The sequence below is a fragment of the Vicugna pacos genome, chromosome 19 (genome assembly GCF_048564905.1).
Source record: "Vicugna pacos chromosome 19, VicPac4, whole genome shotgun sequence".
Lineage (NCBI taxonomy): Eukaryota > Metazoa > Chordata > Mammalia > Artiodactyla > Camelidae > Vicugna > Vicugna pacos.
The window spans coordinates 34674347-34688263 of NC_133005.1; the positions used below are offsets into that span (position 1 = coordinate 34674347).

Here is a 13917-nt window from a genome sequence, read left to right on the forward strand (position 1 = left end):
AGGATATACTGCACCCAGCGCCCCGGACTGGCTCCCTTGTTCTGGAATCAGCTAAAAGATTAAGAGTACAAAGATCTTCTATTAGAGCAGAGGTTTCAATCTGGTGGCTCAAATGTAATATTAATAATAATAACATTAATAATAGCAATCACATATACTGCACTTACTATGTGCCGGGCACTATTTGCAACACTACATATATTAACTTATGTAATCCTTAAATCCATTTCATTACCTTATTGAGTCTGCGATCCTGCATCAGACAAAGCTACATTCAAATTCTGGCTGTTCCACTCGTTTGTTAAGCAACCCTGAGCAAGACATTTAATTCCATTGAGCCTCAGTTTCCTTATCTGAAATGAGAAGAAGAATTGAATGTTAACTCACAGGGATGTTGGGAGAAGGAACAGGCGAGGATGTAGCATGATACTTGCACACAGTAAGTGTTCAACAATTAATTATTATTCTGCTTGTGGCAGATTTTATTTTCCAAGGAGAGCACCAATATGTATCGTCCATCCTATATGTGTGTCCCATATGTTCCTATTACAATGTGATTAACATTCTTCCCACTGAGAGTCGGAGCCCTATGTCCCTGCCTTTTGAAAGTGGATGGGGGCTTGTGATGCACCAACCAACAGAAGATGGCAGAATGGATGCACTGTGATTTCCAAGGTTAAGCCATAAAGAGGCTACGGCTTCTGCCTGGTTCCCTTACTCTTGGGACTCTCACCCTGAAACCCAGCTGCCATATTTGAAGTTCAAACTCCACCAGGAAGAAAAAGCACACAGAGAGAAACCAAGGTTCCCAAAAAGCCGCCAGCAATAACTAACTAGCATTTGAGTGAATGAGCCTTCAGATGATTCCAATCCCTTGCCTTTGAGTCTTTCAGCTGAGGCTCCAGACACAGAAGGTCAAAGACATCCCTGTGTTGCCCTGTCTAAATTTCTGACCCCCATAATCCACAAGCATAACAAATGGTTGTTTTATGCCATTACGTTTTGGAGCAATTTGTCACAGCGATAGGTAACTGTTACCACCACTACTACTTTTCTCATCTGGAGAAGAGCTTCTTATGGGAAGGAAAGTCTGTCTGCAAGACACGGGGCCTCTAGCTGGATGACTTAGAATGTGACAGGGGGAAAGGTGGCTCCAAGGCTTGACCCATTAACTCCCTGTCTTTGTTTCCTCCCCCTTTACACTGAAAAGGAATTAGAATGTGGGAGGTAATTCTTAAAGAACTTCCACAGTCAATGGATGGTATGAATACCATTTATTTTCATTCCCATTGGCATGCCCATTGGACAGATGAGGAAATTACGTCTCAAACAGACAAAGACATTTGTCCCAGGTCCCACAGCCAGTGCATGATAGAGCTGAAACTCCAGTGATACACATCGCAACCCCTCTTTTTAATAGGCAAATAACAATCTCTGTGAAGTGTGCATGTATATAGATAGAGACACAGATTGAATATAGTCATCAGTCCAGTTATTAAGGGTTTGCTATGTGCCCAGCACTGTGCTGGGCACTTGCATGAATGATTTGAGTCCACCTAGTACTTCAACCGCATGCCCTACCTGCCTTCCCCTCAACCATTGGGGGCCACCCTCTTTGTGACCTTCTTCCTGCTCCTTGAACATACCAAGTTCTTTGCACTGACTGCTCCCTCTGACTTGATCTCTCTTCCTCCCTCCTTCCCCAACATCACTTCACAGTGGCCAGCTTCTTCTCACTCAGGTCTCAAGTCAAACGCCACCTCCTCAGAGGGGCCTCCATGACTACCTAATCTAATAAAATGCAGACTTCCTCAACTCTACAACACTCCCTCTGTTCAAAATCCCCGGAGCTCTTTCCTTCACAGCATGATTCACCATTTGAAATTATTCCTTACTAGATGGAGCTCCATGAGAAGCAGGAGTCCAACCTGTACCCTGCACAGCCCCTGGGACATAGCAGGGGTTCAATAATTACTGAAGAATTGAACGTGCTTTAAATCACTGTATTTTATTCTTACAAACATCGACCAAAGTCGTGCATATCATGCCCTCAACAAGTATGAATTGAGCACGTCCTAGGTACCAGGCATCATTCTAGAGGTTGAAACTACGGCAGCAATCAAATGAAACAGAAGTCTCTGCTTTCATTTTGGTAGCGCTAATAACGAGAGGCACAAGTTAAATGTACAGCACGTCACACGGCACTCAGTGCTACGAAGAAAAATAAAGCAGTGAGCGGAGAGGGAGTATGAGGGGCATGCTGGCACCAGCTTTCCACTTGGCCTGCACAAAAGGGACTCTTGGTGCCTCCCCCAACCCCTCACTGAGTCCCACACCACGGTCAGCATCTTTCAGTGTGACATTTTGGTTGAGGCCTGGGCAGCTCCAAGAGCAACACTGGCTTTGAAGTGAGTCCCAGCAGGTGGGGCTCAGGCTGGGGTTGGGATAAGTCACCCTTTGAGATGCCCTGGAGGCAGGGGTCAAGCAGCTTGGCCTTGCGGGGCCTTTCCTCACCACAGGGAGTAGGGCAGGCCCTGGACTCCCCTGGCCTGGAGCTGCAATAACTCTGGATTCTGGGCCTTCCCCTAACCCCCTCTATCCCGGGCAGAGAGCACAGGTTTACAAACACCAGGAGGCCTTTGATCGGCACCAAACCCCCAGGGTTCTGACTGTTTTTTGTTCCAAGCTCCAGGCCAGGACCCTACTCAGCTTTGCCTCCAGCAGGGAAGACTGTGGGTAGGTGGTGGTGGTGGTGGTGTGTGTGTGTTTGGCATAGTGGGAGGAAGGCTCATGTGGCTTCTTGGTTTTCTTTTCAACAAGCAGGCTGGGCGTGCATGAGGGAATTCAACTCAATAAATGTTTACAGAGCACCCACTACCTTCTAGACACCAATACAGAAACAGAGCAAACACTGCGCTCTGCCCACAGAGCAGACAAGCAGCAAATGAGCAAGTGAATATAACTGATAGCAGGTGCTTGTGAATGGGAAGGATACAAAGCTGGGGAGGTGGGTGGGGAGGGCTGGGCAGGGGTGTTACCTTCTACACAGGGTGCTCCTGGAAGACAAGGTGCTGTTTGGCAGACATTGGAAGGAAGCAAAGGAGGTGGCCATGTAAAGATGTGTGAGGAAGTGTGGCAGGCAAAGGGAACAGCAAGTGCAAAGGCCCTGAGACAGAAACATGACCACCTGCTGGAAGAACCATGTGGCTGACCCAAAGCGAGAGGAGGTGGTCAGAAAGGTAAGAGTGTTAGGGTGGGGGCAGGTGGTTCTTTGCCCCAAGGGAGGTGGAAACACTGGAGTGTTTTGAACAGAGGAATGAGATGACCTGAACTGAGCCAGAACAGGATTTCCCAGGCCACTGTGTGGAAAACAGAATGTGGGGGATGAGGCAGAAGCAGGGAATTTGGGGAGGGGACAGCTGGAATGGTTCAAGCAAAAGATCACATGGTCTAAGCCAGAAGAATAGCTGTGAGGGGTACCAAGTGGTAGGTTCTGATCCTATATTCATAAGCTCTTTGTTGACGTGTAACAGACATACAGAAAGGTACACTTATCATAAATGTGCATGCAGTTGGATGAAGTTTTACAACCAAATCCACCCATGTAACCAGCACCAAGCTTGAGAAATAGAACTTACCCCTCCTCCCAGAAGCCCCCAGAACCCTGTTCCACGTCTCTACCCCTCCCCCAAGGGAAGCCATTATTCCAGCTTCCTGATTATATCTCAAGAGTAAAGCTAGCAGGATTTGCTGCTAGGTTGGGTCGGGGCATGGGGGTGAAAGAGAGGAGTCAAGGGGAGTCATTTCCTCCCCTTGCGTGGGTGAAGAGGGGGGGGGAAGCTGGGTGAGAGCAGAGACCAAGGGCTGGAACCAGGAGCTTGTTTGTGAACAGGCTGCACTTTGACATACTAGTGTGACCCCTGGAAAAGATACAGACTATCTTATCTGGGGATTGCAAATTCAAATGTCTACAGGGACAAGTAGCATAAGGGTGAAAAGGTCTGAGAGTAAGAAATATTTCACTCTCTTATTAACTCCATAATGGGAAGAAAAGCAAGACAAGTATGATGGTAAATGGTGACTGGCAACTGGCCGCAGTCAAGGGGCAACAGGAGAAGGTGGGGGTTGGTGTGAACTGGCAAGAACAAGCCCCCCTCTAAAAGGGGAGGTGTTGGAACGGGGATCCAGGGTGGCTGGGTCTCCTGACAATGTTTCGAGAGAAGCCAGATACCTGGGTGTTTATATGAAACCATCCCAATCGTTTTCCATTGGCAACCACAAAACAAACGCTACTATGGGCCCAACAAAAATGTCCACCAGTCTGATCCAGACCAGATCCTTCATTTCACAGATGGGGAAACTGAGGCCCAGAGCAGTCTGGGATTCTTCCCAAATTCAAAGAGGAAGTTGGTGGCAGAGATTAGCCAGGCCTTGAATAGGCTGAATCTCAGTCCAGTGGTCTTGCCTTGTGGTCCCTGGAGAGAAGGCGCTGGAGCCCGCCTGTCCTTACTCCCTCACTTTGACTTAAACAGAGAGGCCTGCACTGCCCCATGTGCCCCAGCCTGACCCAGAGAGGCACAAGATGCCATGCAACAAGCATGGTTTTGGAGGACTGCGCTCTGCATCTGTTTTGGTTAGGAATGTTTTTGGCTTCAAATGATAGGAAACGTGATCAACTGCAGTTCCAGCTTTAAAGATGTTTACCTATGCACGTATAAGTCAAGGAAAAGAGCTTGGAGGTCTGATGTCACTAAAGACAGGCATACTCTGCCCACCTCTCCACTCCATCATCTCATTGACTCTTCAAGGGTGGCCTTGTGGTCTCAGGATAGCTGCTGAACCTCTGCTTATCACCACTGCATTTAAAGGCAGGAACTGGTGATGGGGGTGTGTTGCAGTCATAGCTTAGAGAGAATTCTCACACCCCTCTCACCTTCTGTAAGAAGTAAAATCTTCCCTCAAAGCAAACTTTGCAGATTTTCTCTTATGTCTTATTGGCCAGAAGAAGGCCACATGCCCACCCCTCTACCAGGGACCAATCTGAGCTTCCCCGAGATGAAGCCATCTGCACCTAATAAACACCTGGACAATCAAGGCTCTGTCCAAAAGGAATAAGGGGGAGTGGCTTTTGGTAGCCAACAGACAATGTCTGGCACTACCTCTACCATTTACAGGCTAATGACTCTGGGCAAAGTGCTTAGCCTCTGTGAGCCTCAGCTTCCTCATCTGTGAAATGGGTAGAGCAAATAACTATTGTTTCTGCCCTCCTGGCATCCATTTTCTGAACTTCTCATCAAACATCCTGATTTTCCTTCAGGCTGTGGTCTCAGATCATCAGGGAACTTGCTCTAAATGCACAGCCCCGGCCCGGTCCCAGCCCTTCTGATTCAGACACATTAGGGTTGGGGCCAGACAATATGCACAAATGATGCTGTATTATAACGGCCAGTTTGTTGGTCTCTAAAAATAGTAGCAATATAAATGATCTAATAACAACAGCTAATTGTTACAATGTGCCAAGCACTGATTTCATTAATGCTTGTTGGGGGGTGTTGATGTCTGACCTGGTTCCTCTTGAAGGAAGCCCCAGGTGCAGGTGTGGTCAGCACACAGCCTCCATCTGCCTCCCCTTCAGAGTAGCCTCATCCAAGCTCAATTCCTTCCAGGGTGGCCCGCCCATGTCTGGGTGATGTGGGGTTATGAAAGCCTGGACATCTCGGTGCACCCTGGGACATCTCTGCAGGGCCACTGTAGCTGCAGAGCCTCAGTGGGGCCAGGGCTGTTTTGGGTCTGCCTCACAGCCCCAATTCTCCCTCTGCCCTCCCATGCTTCCTTCCATTCCCTTATACGGAGGCCTCAGTAAACACCCTCTACACTAAACTGCATCGCAGAGTCTGCTTCCTGGGGATTCTTACCCACGACTGTGCTCCCAGCAGCTCCATGTGGTAGACACCGCTGTTAGTCCCTTTTACAGATGGGGACACTGAGGCTCAGAGAGGGCAGTGAGGGGGTCCCAAGCCACGCAGCTGGTGAGCAAGGAGACATGGGATGGAAGCCATCAAACTTGTAAGAGGGAGGTGGCATACTCTGGCTTTAAAAGGGTGTCTGGCTGCTGAGTGAGGAAGAACTTAGGGGACCAGAGCAGAAGCAGGGGGAGCAGTGGGGAAATCACTGATTGCAGCAGTACTGGGAGAGGCCGGGGGCACTCCAGGGCGGCGGTGGGGACTTCCTCATCACTATAGCTCCTTCAGGTTCCGGCACAGAGCCAGACACAGCCAACGTGCTCGGTAAATGCCTCGTGAGTGAGTGAAGAAGTGAGAGCAGATGACAAAATCAAGACAGAAGGGAACTAGCTGTCCCCATGGCTGGCCTGTCCCGCTCACTAGGATCCTGAGTGATGAGCACGGAGCCCACCACGTCTGGATGCTCAGCTAAGGTGCTGAGTGAATAAATGAACAAGTTCGAGGGAGGGAGGGAGAGAGGAAGACAGAAAGAAAAGAGAGGAAGGAGAACAAAGAAGGGGTAGGAGAGGAGGAAGTGGAGAGGACTGAAAGGGGAGGAAGTTTCTTTTTAACTTCCTTGCACCGAGAACGAGGGTAACTTGCGACCTCTGCTGGCAAAGGAGAGCCACTCCACTGGATTGGGGAAAGAGGAATTCAGCCCTTGGAGTTGTGGGGCCCTGAATTCAGGGCACAAGAGGAAATTCTCAGTTCCCAAAAAGAGGGCTGAGGCAGGCCTCTGTAAGGACGTGGGTGCTCACAGTCAGGGGCTCTGTCAGTCAGTGACAGACGGTTAGGACCTGGGTGGGGCAAGAGAAGCATTTGCCTAGGGCACAAACTCAAGGTCGGCCCTAAAATTCTGTAACTGAGACAAATATTTTAACGCAATATTAAAAAGAAATCAAACTAGCAAACTATGGCCCTCAAGCCAGCTACCTGTTTTTGTAAATAAAACTGTATTGGAGGCAGGATCATGATTCGGGTTGACTTCCTCAGTTACAGCAAAGGTTGTATCCCACTTGCTTCACTAACACAGGTGTTCCCACACCCCCTCGGCTGGCTTGCCTCGTTTAACGAGAAGCACATGCCCATATGGAGCACTCACCAGGCCAGACTCGGGGAACTCCATTCTGTGGCCTGTGGACTGGCCACAAGAGTTCTTTTAAATGTTCCAGGAGATATGGACCTGTGTCCTTTTCAGTGTTGCATCACATTCCCCTGGCTCTACCATTCATTAGTGGTGTGATCTTGGGCAAGACTGAATTTCTCTGTGCCTCAGTTGTCTCCTCTGTAAGATGGGTCAATGCATGCAAAGAACTTAGAAACTGCTCAATAAAGTTAACTGCTGTTAAAAATGCTGGTTTGAATCCCAGCTCTGTCACTTACTGTGACCCTAAGATGTGATGCTTTGCATTGTTGAGAGTATTTCCTCATCTGTAATATGGGGGACATAAGTCCCATCTGGGAGGGTTCCAGTGGGAATCACACATTACTGCTAGTGCCTTTGGCTCAATGCAAAGCACAGGCTGTCCCCACGTGGACGTGGAGGGTTCCTTAGCCCTCTGTGAGACAGTGACCTGGGAAAGGAATCCACTGCTCACCTGGGAAAGCTTGTCAATCCTGATTTCCCAGCCTGGGTCACAGGCTGAATAGGAAGACAAATACTCCTCCTGGGAACACATATGAAGCCTCTCCAGTCTGCAGTCTCTCCTCTTCCCCTCAATGCATGCAGAGATCATTTTTGCTTCCCTACTGTAGCTGCTACCCGCACGGCCCCGGCTGCCATGTCACACGGACCAGTGGGTGCCACTCGGTTTGCAGGATGCTCGCCAACACCTCCACCTCAGGCTACCATCATCCAGGTTCAAACTTCTCCCTTGTTTCTTGCCTCCACCCTGGCCCCTTATAGTCCTTTTCCTACCAGTGTAATCCTTTCACAACATAAACCAGATGTCTCCTTGTTTAAAGCATCCCGAGTTGCATTAAGAATAAAAACCAAGCTTGTTACAAGGCCCCGTGTGATCCGACGCTTACCCACCTTTCCCATCTCATTTCCTGCTCCCCCTCCTTGCTGTCAACCAGCCACACCAGCCTCACTGTCCCTCAAAGGTGTTCCTCCTTTACCCACTTTGTACATGATGCGCCTTCCCCCATTTCCTGGTTCTCCTTTTTAGTCTTAGTTCCAATGTCACCTTATCAGAGGCTTTCTCTGACCACTCCTCCCTCCCCATCTCCTCGAGGGCACTCAGGCTCTCAGCATCCTTTACAGCCCTCATCACTGACACTCTCTTAGGTACTTCATTTCCCCTCTGTATCTCCAGTGCCTGGCACACAGGCAGCGCTGAGTACCTGTTGACTTAATGCCCGCACACACCATTCTCCCTGAGAGGTAGATGTTAGTCTTATTAGCTTTATAGGACATGAGGAATGAGCCCTCAGTCACGTTGAGAATATTCATTGAAAAAAATGTGGTCAGATCCTGTGGGCTTGGAATTCTTTGAAAATAATGTACTGTAAAGCCAAAACATTCTAATTATGTAAAGACATGTCATACCCAGCATCTCATTTCTTAAAGGATCAGTGGAAAGTCTATGGGCTTTGGAGACAGGGAAAAGTACCCCTTGCTACCTGAGACATCTTGGACAAGTTCCCCCTTTTTGAACCCATTTCTCCATCTTTCACATGGGGACAGTATCAAACTTAGTGTCATTTAAGATCCAGTGTGGAAACTCCTGGCACAATGCCTGATGTGTAGTAACGAAGCAATGATGTCCGTTCTCCTCTCTACTAATCACCACTACCCAGGAAGGAAGTTTTCACTTATTCCTGGGTATCTCCACAGGCAGGGTGATGACTGCAGTGAATGAAACCGACACAGTCTGAGTCTCACCAGAATGTTCGCTCCACAAGAGCAGTGCTTGTCCATCTTGCTCATCACTACACCTGGTACGAAATACAGCGCCAGGCACACAAAAGGCACTCAAAATATTGACGTGCTAGTTGGAGCTTACAAGGAGGAAAGGCATTTTATTATACCCTCTTCTCTCCCAACACACACACCCTCTCCGGCAAAAGAAACTGCAGCCGGGCAAGGTTAAGTGTGAGATATTTCGTGGCACTTTGCATCTTAATTCAGTTTCCTGCACCCTCCCTTAAACCAGGTTTTATCAAACTTCAGTCATTCCTAAGGTACTTCACTATTTTTGCTCAGTCTACTTAACTGCCTTTGATATAAATGAATTTACTTTTTTACCTACAGAAACTAAGAGGAACTTTACACCAATTACTTGTCTAAATTAGAAAATAGCCATAAAAACAGAGTAACAAAAATAAAAAGTCTTATACAAAATTACATAAATTTCAGTTGCCTGAAAGCTATGGGCCTGCTTTCTTTTAATTTAAAATTTTTAAAGAAGAGAAATTGGAGTTAAGCAGCATTTGCACCTTTTTTTCACCATGACCCTCAAAAAGAAATGTATTTTACATAAAAACCTAGTACATACCCTTATCTATATCCACATTTGAAACAAGTTTCATAGAGCAATACTTACAATACTACAGGTAATGCGCTCTGGTATTTTCTAATCTCTGATTCCATCTCTTGTCTAAAATGCTGGTTGTATCCCACTCTATTGGTTTCATGAGTATGTCATGAACACAACAACAAAAAAATGCTGGGTTAGAGGGCTGATAAAAACATACTGTCACCAGCTGAGACATTTTGTCCTTGTCTCACCAGAAGGACTGAAAGGGAGTAACATTCTCAGTACATGGTTCAGTGTTTGGTAACACCATGGCCTTGAATCTTAGGAACACAAGTCACAACTGCAGAGAAAGCCTGTCTGAGATTTATTCTGAATACCCAGTTCTGCCGGGACAGGTCTTATGTACACAGCAAGCTCTTGAGAACAGTAGAGCGCAGACGATAATGCCACTTATCAAGCACGATCACAGGGAGCACTTACAAATATCTCACTGCCTTTATTTAGGTTGAATCTCATATTCATAGCATCCCTTCAAATTCACTGGGAAGTGAACAGTTAAGCTTAACTGTCTGGAGTTGTCACACACATTCTTCTACCCAACCATGGACCTCTTTCTCCCTCTCAGGCGCACTTCATCTAGTTTTTTTAGCACTGGCCTGGCCTTTTTGGAGGAGGCGGAGTAACTCTGCAGAAAGGCTTCAAACACAGTCTCAGTGTTGGGATGGGTACTAAGGAAGGCTTTCTCTAACACGTACAGGTCAACTCCCTTATCTTCCGGAAGTCCTGAAATGAAACTCAGCCCAAAGTCGATGAGCACGATGTTCAGCTGTTCCAAGGGGGGTTTCAGGAGCATGTTGGAGGTGGTGAGATCACCATGAATGAGGTCTTCATCGTGCATTCGAGCCAAAACTTGCCCAATTGTCTTGGCTAAGCCGAGGAGACTCTGGGGAGATTTTTCAGCCTCCATGGTGGATTCGATATAATCTCGAACTGTCACTGAGCCTTCAATTTCCTCCATGAATAAGCAGTTGGAAGCATAGTCCACAAAAAAGACAACCGGGGCAGATATCCCTGCAACCAAGACATAAGCGGTTACTGAACTAGAATCTTCTTCCTCCTTTTTTTAATGGTAAGCTTAATTTTCCAAGACTGAGCCAGTTTTTTTACAGTGCGAATCTGTGTACTTCAGGGAAAAGATTTAGAAACGCTGCAGAATGGCACAACTTAACTCCTCTGGAAGTTTCCCCTGCAGAGCTGTGCTTAGACCACCCCAAGGTTATGGTCAACACTGCCAAAGCTCCCTCCTCCTTTCTACCCTTTATGACTGGACTTCATTTGTCATAATACTTATTCCCTGAAATACAAAACAAAGAGCCACATGGATAAGCACAGCCCAGTCAGAGCAGTTTCTATCTGACAAGGACACCAGCAAGAGGCCAAGCGGCATTTTGGTTTAGAGATTCATCTTTACAGACAGGAAAGACAACTTCAAATCCCAGCTCCCTTCCTTGTAGCTGTATAACTTTAAAGTCACATTAATTTTTCTAGCCTCCATGTCTGCTTCTATAATATGAAAACAAACTTCTAATAATTCAATGACTTCGTTGAATGCGAAGATTCAATGAATCTTTATTTAATGTCAATCACGCTTGAGACACTTCTAGATATTGGACACAAACTAGTAGGGAAACAAGAGGAAACAAAACAGCCATGATCCCTGCTTAACAGAACTTAGATCCTGGAGAGGATGAAAAGAGAAAATATGAACACATGAATAACTTCATTAAATCCAAGCAAGGGCATAGACCTGTCTGCTTGTTCGCTACTGAATTTCCTCCAGATCCCTCAGCACGTAACGTCTTGGAGCACCATAGATGCCTAAAAAATACCAATGAAATATAAGAGTGGAAAAACCAGTGCTTCTGAGTCAGAGGGATATGAGCTGAGAGCCTGGCTGGGTGGCTTACCAGCTGTGTAACTTTGGACAAGTTACTTCTCTCTGAGCGTGTTTCTCATCTGAGGACAAGGTTTATGGTGATGGTTCATGTTTTAATGAAAAAATAAACAACTGAATGAAATCTAATGTTTGTGGCGCGCTAGAATCAGTCATATGTTCCGACATAATACATGGCATACATATCTCATCTAACGGTCACGACATTCCTAAGAAATAGATATTGTTACAATCACTTCCCTTTACAGGTGAGGAAACAGGCTGAGGTTCTATAACTTTGCTGAAAGGCTATGTATGAAGCAGTGTAGTCAGTATTTGAATACAGAGAGCCTCGCTCCTGGGCAAGTTAATTACATCTGCTTCTTCAAAGTAATATATGAAAAGACAATGTTCGAAAATTGAGAAGGTACCAATGGGGAAGCTGAGGCTCAGGGCAGTTAAGTGACACATTAAGCAAGAGTGGCAGAGCCAGGAACTGAACCAGGCACAGTGGCTCCAGGACAAACACTCACTGCTGCAAGGCCAAGCGGCTTCTTAAGAACTAATGAATGATGAAAAGATACATGCACCCCAATGTTCATAGCAGCAATATTTACAATAGTGAAGACATGGAAACAACCTAAATGCCCACTGACAGATGACTAGATAAAGCAGCTGTGGTATACACACACACACACACACACACACACACACACACACACACGAATACTACTCAGCCATAAAAAAGAATAAAATAATGCTATTTGCAACAGCATGGATGGCCCTGCAGATCGTCATTCTAAGTTATGCCAGAAAGAGAAATAAAAATATCATATATCACTTATATGTGGACTCTTAAAAAAAAAAGACACAAATGAACTTATTTGCAAAAGAGAAACAGACTCAGACAGAAAGCAAACTTACGGCTACGGGGGTAGGGGGTAGGCGGGGATGGACTGGGAGTTCGAAATTTGCAGATACTACTATTTATAGAATAGATAAACAACAAGTTTATACTATATAGCACAGGGAACTGTATTCAGGACCCAGTGGTGGCCTGTAATAAAAAGGAATATGAAAACGAATATATGTATGTATATGGATAACTGAAACATACTGTACACCACAAATTTACACAACATTGTATACTGGCTATACTTCAATTTAAAAAAATAATGAATCAAAAGGATAGAAGGATGGCATTTCTTAACGTAAGGCCACGCAGAAAGTACAAATGGAGAAACTGAGGCAAATCGCGGCTCGCAGCGCAGGGGAGCCTCTCACCCGCGTGGTCCCGGGCCCAGAGCCTCGGGGGTCCCCCCACACCCCCAAGCCCGGCCGCCTCACCTGCGCGGCGGCAGCGGAGCAGCGCCCGGGCCTCCTGCACCGTCCGTCGCCGGCCGAGCCGCGCCTCCAGCGCCGGGTGCCGGTAGCCCTTGGGGAAGCGGTGCTTCATCACGGCCGCACGGCCCTGGAAGCGGCCGCGGAACACGCGTGCCTCGGCGCCCTGCTTCACCAGCTCCAGGCCGCTCAAAAAGCGGCTGTTCCGCTCCCGGGCCGCGGCCAGTGCCTCAGCCTCGGGCGCCGGCTCCTTGTTCGGCTCAGCTGCAGCAGCGCCCGCCGCCGCCATGTTTGAGCTTCCGCGCCACCGCTCGGAGCTCCTCGGCTCTCTCCGGAAACTGTCGGCGCTGCTTCGGCTCGCTCCGGAAATCCTCGGACCTCTCCGGCTACTCGAACCTCGACAGTTCCGCCTTATGGAAGTGGTTCCGCCTCCCAACCTTGAGGCTCTTCTTGAAGCCCGTGGCCTGGCTTCCCAGCTCCTCGGCCATCTCCTCAAGCCCTCAGCAACTCTCGATAAGCCCCTCTTCCCACTCCTCTGTTCTTTCTGGAAGCCATTGGTGACTCTCCCGGTCGGCTTTGATGGCCCCGCCTCCCAACTGTTCGGCTGTTGCCGGAAAGCTTCAGTGCCTCTCGCGAAAAATGTTCGGAATCGGCTTTCCTCTGGAGTCTTTCTGGATCCCGGGAAGTTGCACTCTACAGGAGTTCTTTTGGGAACTCATCGTCCCTGGACTCCTGAATTCCCTCCAAAAGGGGCTCACACTAGTCGGAGTCCGGTGTGGCATGTGTCCGACATCGTCTTTAGAGCTAGGATAATAATAGCTACCGTTTACTGAGTGCATTCAGGAAGAATAAGGTTAAATGATGAAAATCCATCTTACAGAAAAAAAAAAAAAACCTGAGAGTCAGAGAAAGTGGTGGGATATGAGGCTGAGGAGGAGGAAGTGGGATCAGGAAAATTTTTCCAGAGGAGACAGAACCCACCCCGAGTTGGGAGTGATTTACAAATTTTTACTGTTTGTTTTAATAGCAAGCTAATACAGGCTATGACAAATTCTTACAATACACAATTTTGCACACGTGAAAAATTAAAGAACACCTGTCCCTGTCACCAATCTGCCCCACCAGCAATCATCGTATGAAGTTGTTTTCCAGATTTTTT

At 47.4% G+C, this 13917-nt stretch overlaps 2 protein-coding genes across 2 annotated transcripts in view; both read right to left on the reverse strand.

Annotated features, from left to right (window-relative positions):
• Positions 1–9825, reverse strand: part of SLC13A3 (solute carrier family 13 member 3) — an 87181-nt gene extending 77356 nt beyond the window's left edge. Inside the window, exons 1-2 of the mRNA XM_072944331.1 lie at positions 9551–9825; positions 236–353 (exon numbers count right to left, since the gene is read on the reverse strand). Coding sequence (XP_072800432.1) covers positions 236–259 — 24 coding nt within the window. The 5' untranslated portion in view covers positions 260–353; positions 9551–9825. The remainder of the gene's footprint in view (positions 1–235; positions 354–9550) is intronic.
• A 135-nt stretch (positions 9826–9960) lies between these two features.
• TP53RK (TP53 regulating kinase) lies at positions 9961–13142 on the reverse strand. Its single transcript, XM_072944333.1, has 2 exons — positions 12765–13142; positions 9961–10555 (listed from the first exon to the last, which is right to left on the reverse strand). Exons 1-2 carry the CDS (start codon positions 13045–13047, stop codon positions 10077–10079), a joined length of 762 nt encoding a protein of 253 aa, XP_072800434.1. The 5' UTR covers positions 13048–13142; the 3' UTR covers positions 9961–10076.
• Positions 13143–13917: the final 775 nt, after the last annotated feature.

Bases quoted from the DNA above. Each gene is read 5' to 3' on its own strand.
- TP53RK (XM_072944333.1), bottom strand. From the start codon at position 13,047: ATGGCGGCGGCGGGCGCTGCTGCAGCTGAGCCGAACAAGGAGCCGGCG. The intron at 10,556-12,764 runs GTGAGGCGGCCG...TCTTGGTTGCAG, and splicing joins GCTCCGCTGCCGCCGCGCAG to GGATATCTGCCCCGGTTGTC.